Below are 14,993 nucleotides of genomic sequence, written 5' to 3'. Positions count from 1 at the left end.
GTCTGAGAGCGAAGCGCTCTATTGGGGTGATATGGTACTACGAGGTCCCTAAGATAAGATGGGACCTGATTATTCAAAACCTTATAAGTAAGAAGAAGAATTTTAAATTCTATTCTAGAATTAACAGGAAGCCAATGAAGAGAGGCCAATATGGGTGAGATATGCTCTCTCCTTCTAGTCCCCGTCAGTACTCTAGCTGCAGCATTTTGAATGAACTGAAGGCTTTTTAGGGAACTTTTAGGACAACCTGATAATAATGAATTACAATAGTCCAGCCTAGAGGAAATAAATGCATGAATTAGTTTTTCAGCATCACTCTGAGACAAGACCTTTCTGATTTTAGAGATATTGCGTAAATGCAAAAAAGCAGTCCTACATATTTGTTTAATATGCGCTTTGAATGACATATCCTGATCAAAAATGACTCCAAGATTTCTCACAGTATTACTAGAGGTCAGGGTAATGCCATCCACAGTAAGGATCTGGTTAGACACCATGTTTCTAAGATTTGTGGGGCCAAGTACAATAACTTCAGATTTATCTGAGTTTAAAAGCAGGAAATTAGAGGTCATCCATGTCTTTATGTCTGTAAGACAATCCTGCAGTTTAGCTAATTGGTGTGTGTGTCCTCTGGCTTCATGGATAGATAAAGCTGGGTATCATCTGCGTAACAATGAAAATTTAAGCAATACCGTCTAATAATACTGCCTAAGGGAAGCATGTATAAAGTGAATAAAATTGGTCCTAGCACAGAACCTTGTGGAACTCCATAATTAACTTTAGTCTGTGAAGAAGATTCCCCATTTACATGAACAAATTGTAATCTATTAGACAAATATGATTCAAACCACCGCAGCGCAGTGCCTTTAATACCTATGGCATGCTCTAATCTCTGTAATAAAATTTTATGGTCAACAGTATCAAAAGCAGCACTGAGGTCTAACAGAACAAGCACAGAGATGAGTCCACTGTCCGAGGCCATAAGAAGATCATTTGTAACCTTCACTAATGCTGTTTCTGTACTATGATGAATTCTAAAACCTGACTGAAACTCTTCAAATAGACCATTCCTCTGCAGATGATCAGTTAGCTGTTTTACAACTACCCTTTCAAGAATTTTTGAGAGAAAAGGAAGGTTGGAGATTGGCCTATAATTAGCTAAGATAGCTGGGTCAAGTGATGGCTTTTTAAGTAATGGTTTAATTACTGCCACCTTAAAAGCCTGTGGTACATAGCCAACTAACAAAGATAGATTGATCATATTTAAGATCGAAGCATTAAATAATGGTAGGGCTTCCTTGAGCAGCCTGGTAGGAATGGGGTCTAATAAACATGTTGATGGTTTGGATGAAGTAACTAATGAAAATAACTCAGACAGAACAATCGGAGAGAAAGAGTCTAACCAAATACCGGCATCACTGAAAGCAGCCAAAGATAACAATACGTCTTTGGGATGGTTATGAGTAATTTTTTCTCTAATAGTTAAAATTTTGTTAGCAAAGAAAGTCATGAAGTCATTACTAGTTAAAGTTAATGGAATATTCAGCTCAATAGAGCTCTGACTCTTTGTCAGCCTGGCTACAGTGCTGAAAAGAAACCTGGGGTTGTTCTTATTTTCTTCAATTAGTGATGAGTAGAAAGATGTCCTAGCTTTACGGAGGGCTTTTTTATAGAGCAACAGACTCTTTTTCCAGGCTAAGTGAAGATCTTCTAAATTAGTGAGACGCCATTTCCTCTCCAACTTACGGGTTATCTGCTTTAAGCTACGAGTTTATATATGTATATATATATATATATGTATATATAGAACCCCTGGCAAAAATTATGGAATCACCGGCCTCAGAGGATGTTCATTCAGTTGTTTAATTTTGTAGAAAAAAAGCAGATCACAGACATGACACAAAACTAAAGTCATTTCAAATGGCAACTTTCTGGCTTTAAGAAACACTATAAGAAATCAAGAAAAAAGATTGTGGCAGTCAGTAACGGTTACTTTTTTAGACCAAGCAGAGGAAAAAAATATGGAATCACTCAATTCTGAGGATTAAATTATGGAATCACCCTGTAAATTTTCATCCCCAAAACTAACACCTGCATCAAATCAGATCTGCTCGTTAGTCTGCATCTAAAAAGGAGTGATCACACCTTGGAGAGCTGTTGCACCAAGTGGACTGACATGAATCATGGCTCCAACACGAGAAATGTCAATTGAAACAAAGGAGAGGATTATCAAACTCTTCAATCATCACGCAATGTTGCAAAAGATGTTGGTTGTTCAGTCAGCTGTGTCTAAACTCTGGACCAAATACAAACAACATGGGAAGGTTGTTAAAGGCAAACATACTGGTAGACCAAGGAAGACATCAAAGCGTCAAGACAGAAAACTTAAAGCAATATGTCTCAAAAATCGAAAAATGCATAACAAAACAAATGAGGAACAAATGGGAGGAAACTGGAGTCAACGTCTGTCACCGAACTGTAAGAAACCGCCTAAAGGAAATGGGATTTACATACAGAAAAGCTAAACGAAAGCCATCATTAACACCTAAACAGAAAAAAAAACAAGGTTACAATGGGCTAAGGAAAAGCAATCGTGGACTGTGGATGACTGGATGAAAGTCATATTCAGTGATGAATCTCGAATCTGCATTGGGCAAGGTGATGATGCTGGAACTTTTGTTTGGTGCTGTTCCAATGGGATTTATAAAGATGACTGCCTGAAGAGAACATGTAAATTTCCACAGTCATTGATGATATGGGGCTGCATGTCAGGTAAAGGCACTGGGGAGATGGCTGTCATTACATCATCAATAAATGCACAAGTTTACGTTGATATTTTGGACAATTGAAAGGATGTTTGGGGATGATGAAATAATTTTTCAAGATCATAATGCATCTTGCCATAGAGCAAAAACTGTGAAAACATTCCTTGCAAAAAGACACCTAGGGTCAATGTCATGGCATAGGGTCAATATCAACGAGCAGATGTGATTTGATGCAGGTGTTAGTTTTGGGGATGAAAATTTACAGGGTGATTCCATAATTTTTTCCTCAGAATTGAGTGAGTCCATATTTTTTCCCTCTGCTTGGTCTAAAAAAGTAACAGTTACTGACTGCCACAATCTTTTTTCTTGATTTCTTATAGTGTTTCTTAAAGCCAGAAAGTTGCCATTTGAAATGACTTTAGTTTTGTGTCATGTCTGTGATCTGCTTTTTTTCTACAAAATTAAACAACTGAATGAACATCCTCCGAGGCCGGTGATTCCATAATTTTTCAGTGGTTGTATATGTGTGTGTATGTATATGTGTGTGTATATATATATGTATGTGTGTGTATATATATATGTATATGTGTGTATATGTATGTATATGTGTGTATATTTATATATATATATATATGTGTATATGTGTATGTATATGTGTGTATATGTGTATATGTATGTTTGTGTGTGTGTGTAAGACAGGATCAAAGACATTAATAATTAAGTATCTTGAAAATTCCCCTTCATTTCCCCCCTGTTTATCAAAATTAATGTCTACATTCTCAACATCATCTTTGTAGAAACATCAAAATCTTACACTCAGAGGAAACAATGTACTTAACCATCATTATTCCCCATCTAATTAGGGTGACATGAATCAGCATCAATAAAGCAATGTAATCACGATCTAGCAGCAAACCGTCAACTGTGGTGGAAATCATCTGTTGAACCAATGATCGAACGAGAGGAATTATACAACAAATCATAACACTCAGTAAGCCCAGCAGAACAATAATTGGGGTAGGTAGTTTTAAGAGGATGTGATACCATGATCCAGAAAAGAGCCATGAGGTCCAGCCATTACCTGAAATGAAACCCTTACTCACAGTGCTTCTTTACACTGTCAAATTCTGGATGGCCAGACTTATGGATCCGCCATGGTCATCGTTATCAGGGACGAATGTACAACAGCTCTCTCCCACCATAGCACACACCCCTCCCGAGGCTGCAGTTAATTGATCCAAAACCATTCGATCTTGCATTTCCATGATCCTCAGAGCTGACAACTCCACCCTTATGGCTCTACGAGCCTCAACAGTGGAGTTCACAAAATGGCTAAATCGGTAATTTAGCGTCTCCACGCGTAGCATGACCTTGCCCATGCCCACCCAGGGGAAGAGTGACAGCAGGACCTTCTGGTCTGTAGACCACAGCTTTGCGTCCTGGGGCACGTCTGTTCCCCATATAGGGTCATGGGGAGCCAAGTCACGCTTAAAACGATGACTGGTCGAGAGGTGAGCGGCTACGACATAGGAGTGCTGAGCCATGGTTATTGGGGCACATCTGCCTGTCCATCCCGTGGGGAGGGCTATGAAGGCGTTGTGGCCACACAACCAGTACATGTTCACCTGAGCATAAGTCCCCATCAGGTCCGGCGCTTGGAAATAATCTATACACTTACCTGTATAGTGAGCTTGGGTATGATTAAAGCTTCCATCCGACAGGCGAGTGCACAGCCCCAAAATGACTTCACACACCGGCTTAGCTACCTTACCCAAATTGGTAATTGGACCACAGAACAAAGGCTGGTTGTTTGCATAACAGATGAGTCGAGATTCGGGATCAAGGAAAAGATTAGTGTGCACAGGTGTTTCAAGTGAGCCTTCTGCAGCTAAGAAATTTTTAAACGATATGTTTTTTGGTGTCTTGGTAGTTATATGAGAGCCTGTATGTCAGTGAACTGATTGATTAAGCACCATGGGATCAATTGCTGATGCTACTGCATGTGGAAACAAAAGGCTGACATTCAAGAGCGGTACAGGTTTTATACTTGGGTGTGCAGCAGAGACAGGCATCAATGAGCACACATAACAATTGTTCACATGTACCTCGTTAGCCAAAAACTTAGCATATCTGTACCACATGTTCATCTGATATGGATTACGTGGCGTATCAAACATCCACTCAAAACTTCATCGTGGTTTCACTTCCTTCTGATCTGAATTGTAACGCGGGTCATATATTTTCTTCATACCACCACACAGTAATGGCACAATTATAGCAATAATCGTCAAAATCATCAGCAGAGTGTGCACTTTGCAACCTGCTCTAGCAGCAAATCTTTCCATAGCTTAAACAGTCTTTGAACAGCCTGTTGATATGCCTCTGTCTCCCTCCCTCTCCTTTTTTTTTTTTCCTTTTTTTCCCCTTTAGTGAGAGAGAGAGAGTCAACAGTTCTGGTCTTGGGGATAGCTTCTTTCTTTGGTGACAGTTCAAACGTTCAGTTTGACAGTTCTGGGCTTAGGGACTGAAGGTGACACTTCAAAGTCTCAGTTCAACAAATCAGTGTTTTGGGGACTGAGGGAATCAGGAACTTTTTTTTATGTTGCTTCCCTTCAGATGTACATATGCATACTATCATCTGTATGTGTAAGGCATGCTGCAGTTGGAAATAAAATAATGTGTCATGTGCCTTGACTGTGTCCTGTTCTTGACGTTTCTTTAAACGCAGGTACACCGGAATAGGATAGGACCTCCTTGTCTCCTATCCTCAAAGGCTCAGAATCATCGACTTCTCTTCCTGGTCTGGTCACCGTCTCCTTCTGTGCTCTATTTCAAGCTTGTAGTCTGTCTACTTCTAATCCTGGTTTATGTTTATAGGATTCTCCTCGGCTGTAGCTGGTTTCCCGTCTGCCTCAGGACCCTGGATGGGGCTTAGGTGTCTTATCTGGTTCAACTTTGGTCTTTGTCTTTGTTCTCTGGTCACACTCTGGTCATGGTCTCTCTCTGTTGTTAGACGCACCTCCAGCCATTGCTGGACCCGTAGGCCATCAGCCGACACTGTTACACGTCGTGTCCCTTGTCCAGTTCAGGATCTTTCAAGTATCTTTGTCTTTTCCAGTGGAATAGATGCACCCAAGATGACCTCTCTGCAAGTGTAGTGCAGTGTGCAGTGTATGACATTCTTATGAGACAACACTCGTCTCATATAATCGACTAATCCCTCATCTTCACTATCAGGCCCTGCTATTTTCTGCAAGTCTGGTAACCTATAGGGCCTGCCATACAAATTTTCAAATGGCATAAAGCCAGTCTCTGAGCTGGGTGTTATGTGCATGTATAATTTCGCCAAATCCAAACAATAAACCCAATTTCTCTTCTTCTTGAGCCTACTTTTAATTGTCCCATTTGTTCTTTCCACTGAACCTGCATTTATTCTCAAGTGATCTGCTAAGTGCTGGATGCCTTTATTTACAAAATGTGTGCTATTGTCGCTGTACAATGTTTCAAGTATCTCATGTCTTGGGATTATATCTCTACAAAGAATCTTTGCGACTGTCAGAGCATCTGCACGTTTAATGGGGAATACCTCCACCCATTTGCTATATGCATCAATTAGTACTAAGCTATATATATATATATATATATATTTTTTTTTTTTTTCCCTTCACATTGGTTTAATTCAATAAAGTCCATGTGGATTATTTGAAACGGATATTGAGGTGTTGGAAATTTCCATTGTTTTGGCCTCTCATTTCCCTACGGATTATGTTTTGCACAAATTAAACATGCTCTGCAGTAGTTTTTTGCATATGCCTGAAACCCGAACGTTAAAAAATGATCATTAACCAGTCCAACCATCCTGCCCGTTGAGACATGGCACAGCCCATGACTCAAAACAGCAGCCCGCCTGAAAAGGCTGCGGGGCAGGACTGGTTTGTTCGCGGATCAGTCATATACGCCATCAGCATTTTGGTGGACATTATGACGCTCCCAAAGAGCTTTTTCAGATGCCGGAGCATGAAGTTGCATAGCTTTAAGAATTTGTAAATCTGTGCTTGTCAGTTGCCAAAAGCAGGACCATCAGCGTCCCCTGGGCTGCAGCATTAGCAGTTTCGTCTGCAAAACAATTACCACAGGAGACGGGGTCCTGACTGGTGCGCACTTACAAATGGCAACGGCTGCGGGAAGCTGGACTGCTTGTATCAAAGACAGCAAAAGATCTTTGTGTAAAACTGGTTTCCCCGATGATGTAATCATCCCTCTATTTTTCCAATATTGGGCAAAAACATGGACTGTCGAGAAGGCATACTGACTATCAGTGTATATAGTCACTCTCTTTCCCTTCATTAATTTGCAGGCCTCGGTCAAGGCTATGAGCTCTGTAGCCTCGGCTGACAATTTGGTAAAGATTGAGCAATAAAGGTTGTGTCAGCCGAGACGACAGCATAGCCTGAAACGTTGGTACCTTCAGGATGGTTCTTACAAGAATTATAAAAAGTGATTGATTGAATGAGTGATAAGAATTGATTGTCAATTCACCAGTAATTTAGCTCTGAATAGATCTGTTGACTGAAACAACAATAATAAAATGGACATAAATGAAAAACTGAACAAGGCATACATCAAATGATTAATAAGCGCCCCATCGGTTCTTTACGAAAGCCTGCAGCTGCTTGTTTGATTTTCAGCAGTGGTTAATAACATCCCATAAAAGTTCATATTGTCCCAATCAAAACACAGGAGGATCAAAATATTGAGTTATTAATATTTGTTGCTTCTTTATTGCTGTCAATTCACCCTCACCAATATTAATGCTTCCAACAGGAGCACTATAGACACGTTACAATTGTTAACCTTGCTTTACTGTCGTCCCCCTCCACCCACACCCTCATGTAACCACACACACACACACACACTACCAACTCTTCCAACATTCTTAATCCAACTATCACTTGCACGTACATTCTGTCCACATATCATACAACGTTCTGCTCTGCTCTCTGGCTGGAGTGTTTTAATCACACTCTGTTTCCAAAACAAACCACACTCTAAAAAATAAAACGTTGAATTTAATTGGCAAGGTTGGAGGAGGAGGAGTAGGAGGAGGAGGATTAAAAGTTTAGCGCTTCCCTCAGCATTTGTGTGTATAGACGCTTCTCTTCAAGCACCTTAGATTAAGAATAGAATTTCACAACTGCAGCAAGCATAACAAACAAGCAATACACTCAGCATATTATATACACATGTATACATGTAGGACTCAAAGGAACTATTAATTACAGTACCCTGATAGGAGACTTTCCCGCCAACCTTTTACCAGGCTGTTTGGGGCCCGGAGGTCAGGAACTGGGTGTTAATTCACAGTCTCACAATCTGTTTTTAATAGTCCACAGAGAATCTACCACAACCCCTGCTCCCTTCTGTCTGTTATTTCATCAAAAAATAATTAGTTGACCAGTCAATTAACAATTGTTAACCTTCTAGCAGTATTTATTATGTCTACTGGGGAACTGATTCATAGAAATGGTTTATAACCCAAAGCCTTTATTGCCTAGATGAGCCTGTTTCCAAACAAGTTTATGAATACCCGCTGGAACTCATTGATCTAATTGGTCAGTTCCACAGTAGCTCATTCATGATTACTGAGGCAAGATTGGCCAAATACTGCAATGTTCAATTGAAGCAGTCAATCTGAATTTTTTTTTTTCCCAGACAGAAAAGAACCAACCCACACAAATTTCAAACCAACACCACAAAAATTATTCACAACAATAAATCCAATCATTAAATACTCTAACGGTGTATAATCTTGATTAGCTTTTGCTTGAACTCTGTTAAGTAGGCGAAACTAAGTAGAGAAGCTTGAATCTTCGACTGGACTGGGTTGCTTGACGTGAGGGCGTTTCGCTTGAAATCACAGAAGCTTCCTCAGCTAAAATTCTTGCTCTGGTAGTCTGACTTCTGTCTTGACTCTTGTAGAGAAGAATAAACCAGAAGCCAACAAAAGCTGGAGTTTTTTAACCTAACCAGACCCCTCCTACCGAGAGGCTGACTGCTATAGGCTAGTGACTAAACAATAGCTCTAATTAGCACCTATTGTGCTCTAGTTAGCACTCTCCTAATGATGGGATGGAAGCCTCCCCTGATGGCTCCCTTGACGACTCTCCTGATGACGTGAATGACTCATTACCATGAACAAAAGACTGAAACTGCTTTGATCTGAGTACCCCATTGTAAACAGGGGACAAAGCGTGTCTGAGACCCGCCCCCCGGTTAAGGCTGGGTCAACTGTTTTACAAAGAATGCTTCCTTGACACCTCTCTCAAACCATTTCTTCTCTCTGGCTAAGATTTTAACTTCCTTGTCCTCAAACGTGTGGTTAGTGTCTTTCAGGTGGAGATGAACTGCAGACTGAGGTCCACTGGCGACCTCTCTGCGGTGCTGGTATAGCCTTTTGTTTAAAGGTTGCTTAGTCTCACCTATGTAGTGTTCATTACAGTTTTCCTGACATCTGATATAATACACTATATTGCTCTGTTTGTAACTAGGGATCCTGTCCTTAGGGTGAACTAATTTCTGTCTCAAGGTGTTAACCGGTTTAAAGTAAACTGGGATTTTGTGCTGTCTGAAGATCCTCTGTAGTTTTTCCCCTACTCCTGCTAAATAAGGGAGAGACACTCCTCTTCTTCTTGTCTCCGTCTCCTGTCTATCTGGTCTCTTTGTTTTCTGGGACTTCTGCACTTTGTCTAGTGACCATCGTGGGTACCCACATACTGTGAGGGCTTTCCGTACAAGTTGTTGTTCTTTAGCCCTTCCCTCTGCAGTTGTGGGCACCTGTAGGGCTCTGTGTTGAAGAGTCCTGATCACCCCGAGCTTGTGTTCAGTGGGGTGGTTTGAGCCAAAGAGCAGATATTGGTCAGTGTGAGTGGGTTTTTTGTAAACCTCTGTCTGGAGCTGCCTGCAATCTCCAGTCATAACATCACAGTCCAAGAAGGCTAAATGGTTGTTTCTGGCATCCTCACGTGTGAACTTGATATTGGAATCCACCGAATTGATGTGTTCTGTAAAGTCCTGTAAGCTGTGTTCTGTAAACACATCCTCCAGCAGTCTCTGCCTCACAGCTGAGATGGCCTCAGCGGTGGGGATGCAGGTGAACAACGAAGTCACATCAAATGACACCATAGTTTCATCTGCCTCTAGCTGCAGGTCCTTGATCTTGTTCACAAAATCTTGTGTGTTCTCCACATGGTGGTCTGAGTTACCCACTAGAGGAGCCAAAATCCACTTGAGGTGCTTGGCCAAATTATATGTGATGGAATCTGTGCTACATACAATAGGCCTCTAGTGGATGTGTCTCTACCTGAAAGGACCAAACTCACACCAGACCACTTCTGCCAACTCTTGGAGATCTGTCTTAACACCACGTATTTCCTGTTTAGGGGGAATTACTACAGGCAGATCCATGGTTGTGCGATGGGGTCTCCGGTATCCCCCATTGTAGCCAATCTGTACATGGAGCGAGTGGAGAAGACAGCCTTGACGTCGTTCACGGGCATCTCTCCCAGTCACTGGTTCAGATATGTCGATAACACATGGGTTAAAATCAAGCAACAGGAGGTCGAGGACTTTAGAGAACACATCAATTTGGTTGATTCCAATATCAAGTTCACATGTGTGGATGCCAGAAACAACCATTTAGCCTTCTTGGACTGTGATGTTACGATTGGAGAGAGCAGGCAGCTCCAGACAGAGGTTTACAGAAAACCCACTCACACTGACCAATATCTGCTCTTTGGCTCAAACCACCCCCTTGAACACAAGCTCGGGGTGATCAGGACTCTTCAACACAGAGCCCTACAGGTGCCCACAACTGCAGAGGGAAGGGCTAAAGAACAACAACTTGTACGGAAAGCCCTCACAGTACGTGGGTACCCATGATGGTCCCTGGACAAAGTGCAGAAGTCCCAGAAAACAAAGAGACCAGATAGACAGGAGATGGAGACACGAAGAAGAGTGTCTCTCCCTTATTTAGCAGGAGTAGGGGAAAAACTACAGAGGATCTTCAGACAGCACAAAATCCCAGTTTACTTTAAACCGGTTAACACCTTGAGACAGAAATTAGTTCACCCTAAGGACAGGATCCCTAGTTACAAACAGAGCAATGTAGTGTATTATATCAGATGTCAGGAAAACTGTAATGAACACTACATAGGTGAGACTAAGCAACCTTTAAACAAGAGGCTATACCAGCACCACAGAGAGGTCGCCAGTGGACCTCAGTCATCTCAGTTCATCTCCACCTGAAAGACACTAACCACACGTTTGAGGACAAGGAAGTTAAAATCTTAGCCAGAGAGAAGAAATGGTTTGAGAGAGGTGTCAAAGAAGCATTCTTTGTAAAACAGTTGAAACCCAGCCTTAACCGGGGGGCGGGTCTCAGACACGCTTTGTCTCCTGTTTACAATGGGGTACTCAGGTCAAAGCAGTTTGTCTTTTGTTCATGGTAATGAGTCATTCACGTCATCAGGAGAGTCATCAAGGGAGCCATCAGGGGAGGCTTCCATCCCATCATTAGGAGAGTGTTAACTAGAGCACAATAGGTGCTAATTAGAGCTATTGTTTAGTCACTAGCCTATAGCAGTCGGCCTCTCGGTAGGAGGGGTCTAGTTAGGTTAAAAACTCCAGCTTTTGTTGGCTTCTGGTTTATTCTTCTCTACAAGAGTCAAGACAGAAGTCAGACTACCAGAGCAAGAATTTTAGCTGAGGAAGCTTCTGTGATTTGAAGCGAAACGTCCTCACGTCAAGCAACCCTGTCCAGTCGAAGATTCAAGCTTCTCTACTATGGAAACCACCTGGACAACTGAGAGCCTACACAGAAACATAGGCGAAACTAACCAACTTTTACACTTTATCCAGTGTGCAAAAATCAACCATATTTTAACCACATCATCCAAGTTATATGATCATTCAATATGGAAAGTAGGAAGGTGATAGTATTTATTGTTTTTGTTATCTTAACAAGCTGAAAAATTTTATTTCATCAACAGATCTATTTCAGAACTTTTCCCGTTAAATCTTTACCCTGGACAGATGTACCTTCTGGCAAATTGTAGGTGAACTTTCAGGTCTCATTTTTGAGAAAATTCTCCTCTGCTCCACTTCATCATGAGGCTGTATAACGGGGGATATAAAATCCAAAACTTGCACTGTGCACAGTTTCTCCAATCACAGCCACAAAAGCCTATAACTTCTTCTGGGTTGTTCAGGTGTCTTGGTGGCTTTCCTCACTCTTCTCCTTCTTGCATAGTCACTTAGTTTTTCAGAACTGTCTCCACACAGATAGAGTGCCAAACTGTTTGTATTTCTTCATAACTGATGTAAATAAAGTCCAAGACACATTCAATGACTTGGAAATGTTCATGTATCCATCCCCTGACTTGTCTGGGAAAAAAAAAACAAACTGGCAATAAAACTGATTATTTACAGGTATTATACCAAAGGGGCCCATTACTTATGCAACCCATCATCTTAGCCTTTATATTTTTAATTAATTTATGTCAGGTTGTAGAGATTTACTTTGTTTGAGTTTAAGGAAGATAATTTTAGAAATTTTTATATTGAGAAGCCTGGTTTACTTTTTGTATTTGAAATGTCATAAACAAATTGAAATGTGTGAAATACCAAGGGGCTGAATACTTTTGCAAGCCACTGTATGATCTCTTCACGAAAATGTTCACTTCACCCTGTTACAAAGGGCTGACGCCGCACAACAGAACTTGAAATAGGGCTTCGAAGTGAAAGGGGCTTTTAGGAGGGTGGCTGGTGTTTCCCTTAGAGATAAGGTGAGAAGCTCGGTCATCCGAGTAGAGTTGCTGCTCCTTCGCAATGAAAGGAGCCAGCATCTGTGAAGGATGTCCCCTGGGCGCCTCCCTAGGGAGCACATCCATCTGGGAGGAGACCCCGGGAAGACCCAGGACTAGGTGGAGAGTTTATATCTCCACACTGGCCTGGGAATACCTCAGGATCCCCCAGTCAGAGGTGATCAGTGTGGCCTGGGAAAGGGAAGTCTGGGGTCCCCTGCTAGAGTTGTTGCCCCCGTGACCTGATCCCGGATAAGCGGTTGAAGATGAGTGAGTGAGTGACTCAAATCAGTGAGAAAATGAATGGCACATGAAATTAGAAGCCAGCATGCCTGTGAAGAGGGAGTAAAATGCAAATGAAGTACACATCACAAAAACATCAGAACAAGAGCACCAAGAGGATTCACTGTATCTAAAATATGGTAAATACGATAGAATAATAAAAGAAAAACAGTAACCAAGAGAGCACAAAATGAACACTAAAGATGTGATCAAACATGAACCATGACAAATAGCTGAAGGACAGATGGGTCAAGAATATTACTGGCTGCCTTTCAGGAGCATTCCTCAGGCCCGTAACCCTCCCAATCAATCAGAATCAGTTGTTCCTAACCTCTTGACAGGAGACATTCACAGTCAAAGTTTTGACTGTTGTGGTCTGCGTTGAAAGCGCTTTATACAGAAAATTTAGAATGTGGTACATCCTATCATGAACTGTTGACTGCTAATTTAATCAGAAGTTAAATGTAGATTCAAACTTCAAGACTGCAGCTTTTCACTCCTTATGTAAATTACTCTTGTTGACAGATAATGTGAAGGCCTTCTACAAAAGGGCTAAAGCCCATGCTGCAGTATGGAATGAGGCAGAAGCACGAGCAGACTTTGCAAAAGTGTTGGAACTGGATCCATCACTGGCACCGTCTGTGACCAAGGAGCTCCGGGCTATGGAGGAGCGGATCCGTGCCAAGGAGGAGGAGGACAAGGGTCGTTACAAAGGGCTGTTCAGTCACAGTGCCCCACCAGCCACTGCAACAACAGTCAGTATGGTTATGGTCAACAAATTTTTAAATTAAAAGTAACTTTACTGTGTTTTGTGTGTTAAAGTGTCTCACTTCCATTCACAGGGATGATGTCACACTGTTGGATGGGATGAGAGAATGCCTGTAAATTTCAAGATGGAGGAAAAACATTGGGGATTGGTGATGTCTTTTTTTTTTTTCTTCATGCACCAGAGCCAAAACATTTGCTGCCACTCTGTCCTTGCAGAACATGTGTATACATAATTATTTTTCTTCATGAAAATGTGCAATTTGAGTTCCTGCTTTGCCATTTTTGTCCTCCCACATGTACATTAATTGCTGAATAAAACATACAGACCTTATTAGACTTCATTTGAAATGTCAAATGTAGTAAAATCATTGTATTTTTTTAAGGCATTGGCCACCTGCTCCAATTATTCGTTGTATGGTGGAATTTTCAAGCAATATGCTGTTAATATTTCAAAAATGAGTTCTTTGAAATGGGCTGCGTAATGTTATACACCAATCAGCCATAACATTGTGACAGTCCTCATTTTGCCACCAAAACAGGCCTGGCACATGAAGACGTGGTCTTCACTACACATTTGAAGGTGTGTCGTGGTATCTGGCACCAGGATGTAAGCAACAGATCATATTCCTGTAAGTTGCGAGGTAGGTCCTCCATGAATTGGACTCCATGTGACTCTGTCACCAGTTTTCCTTCCTTAGACCACTTATGGGAACATCCCACAAGACCTGCAGTTTTGGAGATGCTCTGGCTCAATCTTCCACAATTCTACCCTTGTCAGTCCCTCAAATCTTTGTTGTAATATCCTGCTTCCAACACATGAACTTTGAGGACAAAATGTTAAATTTGCTGCCTAATGTAGCCCACCCACTAGCAGGTAACATTGTGACAAGATGAAAAATGTTCACTTCACCTGTCAGTGGACACAATGTTCTGGCTGATCCGTGTATGTTTCTATTTCAAGCACCATGCAAATGGTAACTGTATAACATAAGCTATCATCTGTTGCCTATATTATTCAGTGTTATCCACTGTCAATTGGACATTTTCTGTCATTTTCATTTAACTGAACAATCGGGAAACTAAAAGCTCTCTGTCTTCGTGCAGAATTTTAGATATTTCCAAGTGTATTGTACTGGATTACTTATTACAAATTAAAAACTGAGAAATGTGTTTTCAGATCCAGTACCCAATTTGTCCAGTTTATGAAATGAGATTCTTGCCATGCAACACCTGCTTCCACAATAATTTAACTGAAGTAGAAAGCCCCACTTACAATGGGTAAAGTGCATTTGGGTATTTCTTGGAGTTTAGTTCAGCA

The 14,993-nt window shown here is 41.3% G+C and overlaps 1 protein-coding gene across 2 annotated transcripts in view; it reads left to right on the top strand.

Moving 5' to 3' along the window:
* Positions 1–14,845, top strand: part of aip (aryl hydrocarbon receptor interacting protein) — an 89,512-nt gene extending 74,667 nt beyond the window's left edge. The window contains exons 6-7 of one of the 2 annotated variants that reach the window (XM_034188410.1): positions 13,433–13,662; positions 13,750–14,845. In XM_034188410.1, coding sequence (XP_034044301.1) covers positions 13,433–13,662; positions 13,750–13,755 — 236 coding nt within the window. In that variant the 3' untranslated portion in view covers positions 13,756–14,845. Of the gene's footprint in view, positions 1–13,432; positions 13,663–13,729 lie in introns of both variants that reach the window. The other variant, XM_034188409.1, reaches the window with a different exon arrangement.
* The last annotated feature ends 148 nt before the right edge of the window (positions 14,846–14,993 follow it).

The sequence above is a fragment of the Thalassophryne amazonica genome, chromosome 15 (assembly GCF_902500255.1).
Source record: "Thalassophryne amazonica chromosome 15, fThaAma1.1, whole genome shotgun sequence".
Taxonomy (NCBI): domain Eukaryota; kingdom Metazoa; phylum Chordata; class Actinopteri; order Batrachoidiformes; family Batrachoididae; genus Thalassophryne; species Thalassophryne amazonica.
Note: the sequence above shows the minus strand (reverse complement) of the source record. Positions and strands in the feature narration are given on the sequence as shown.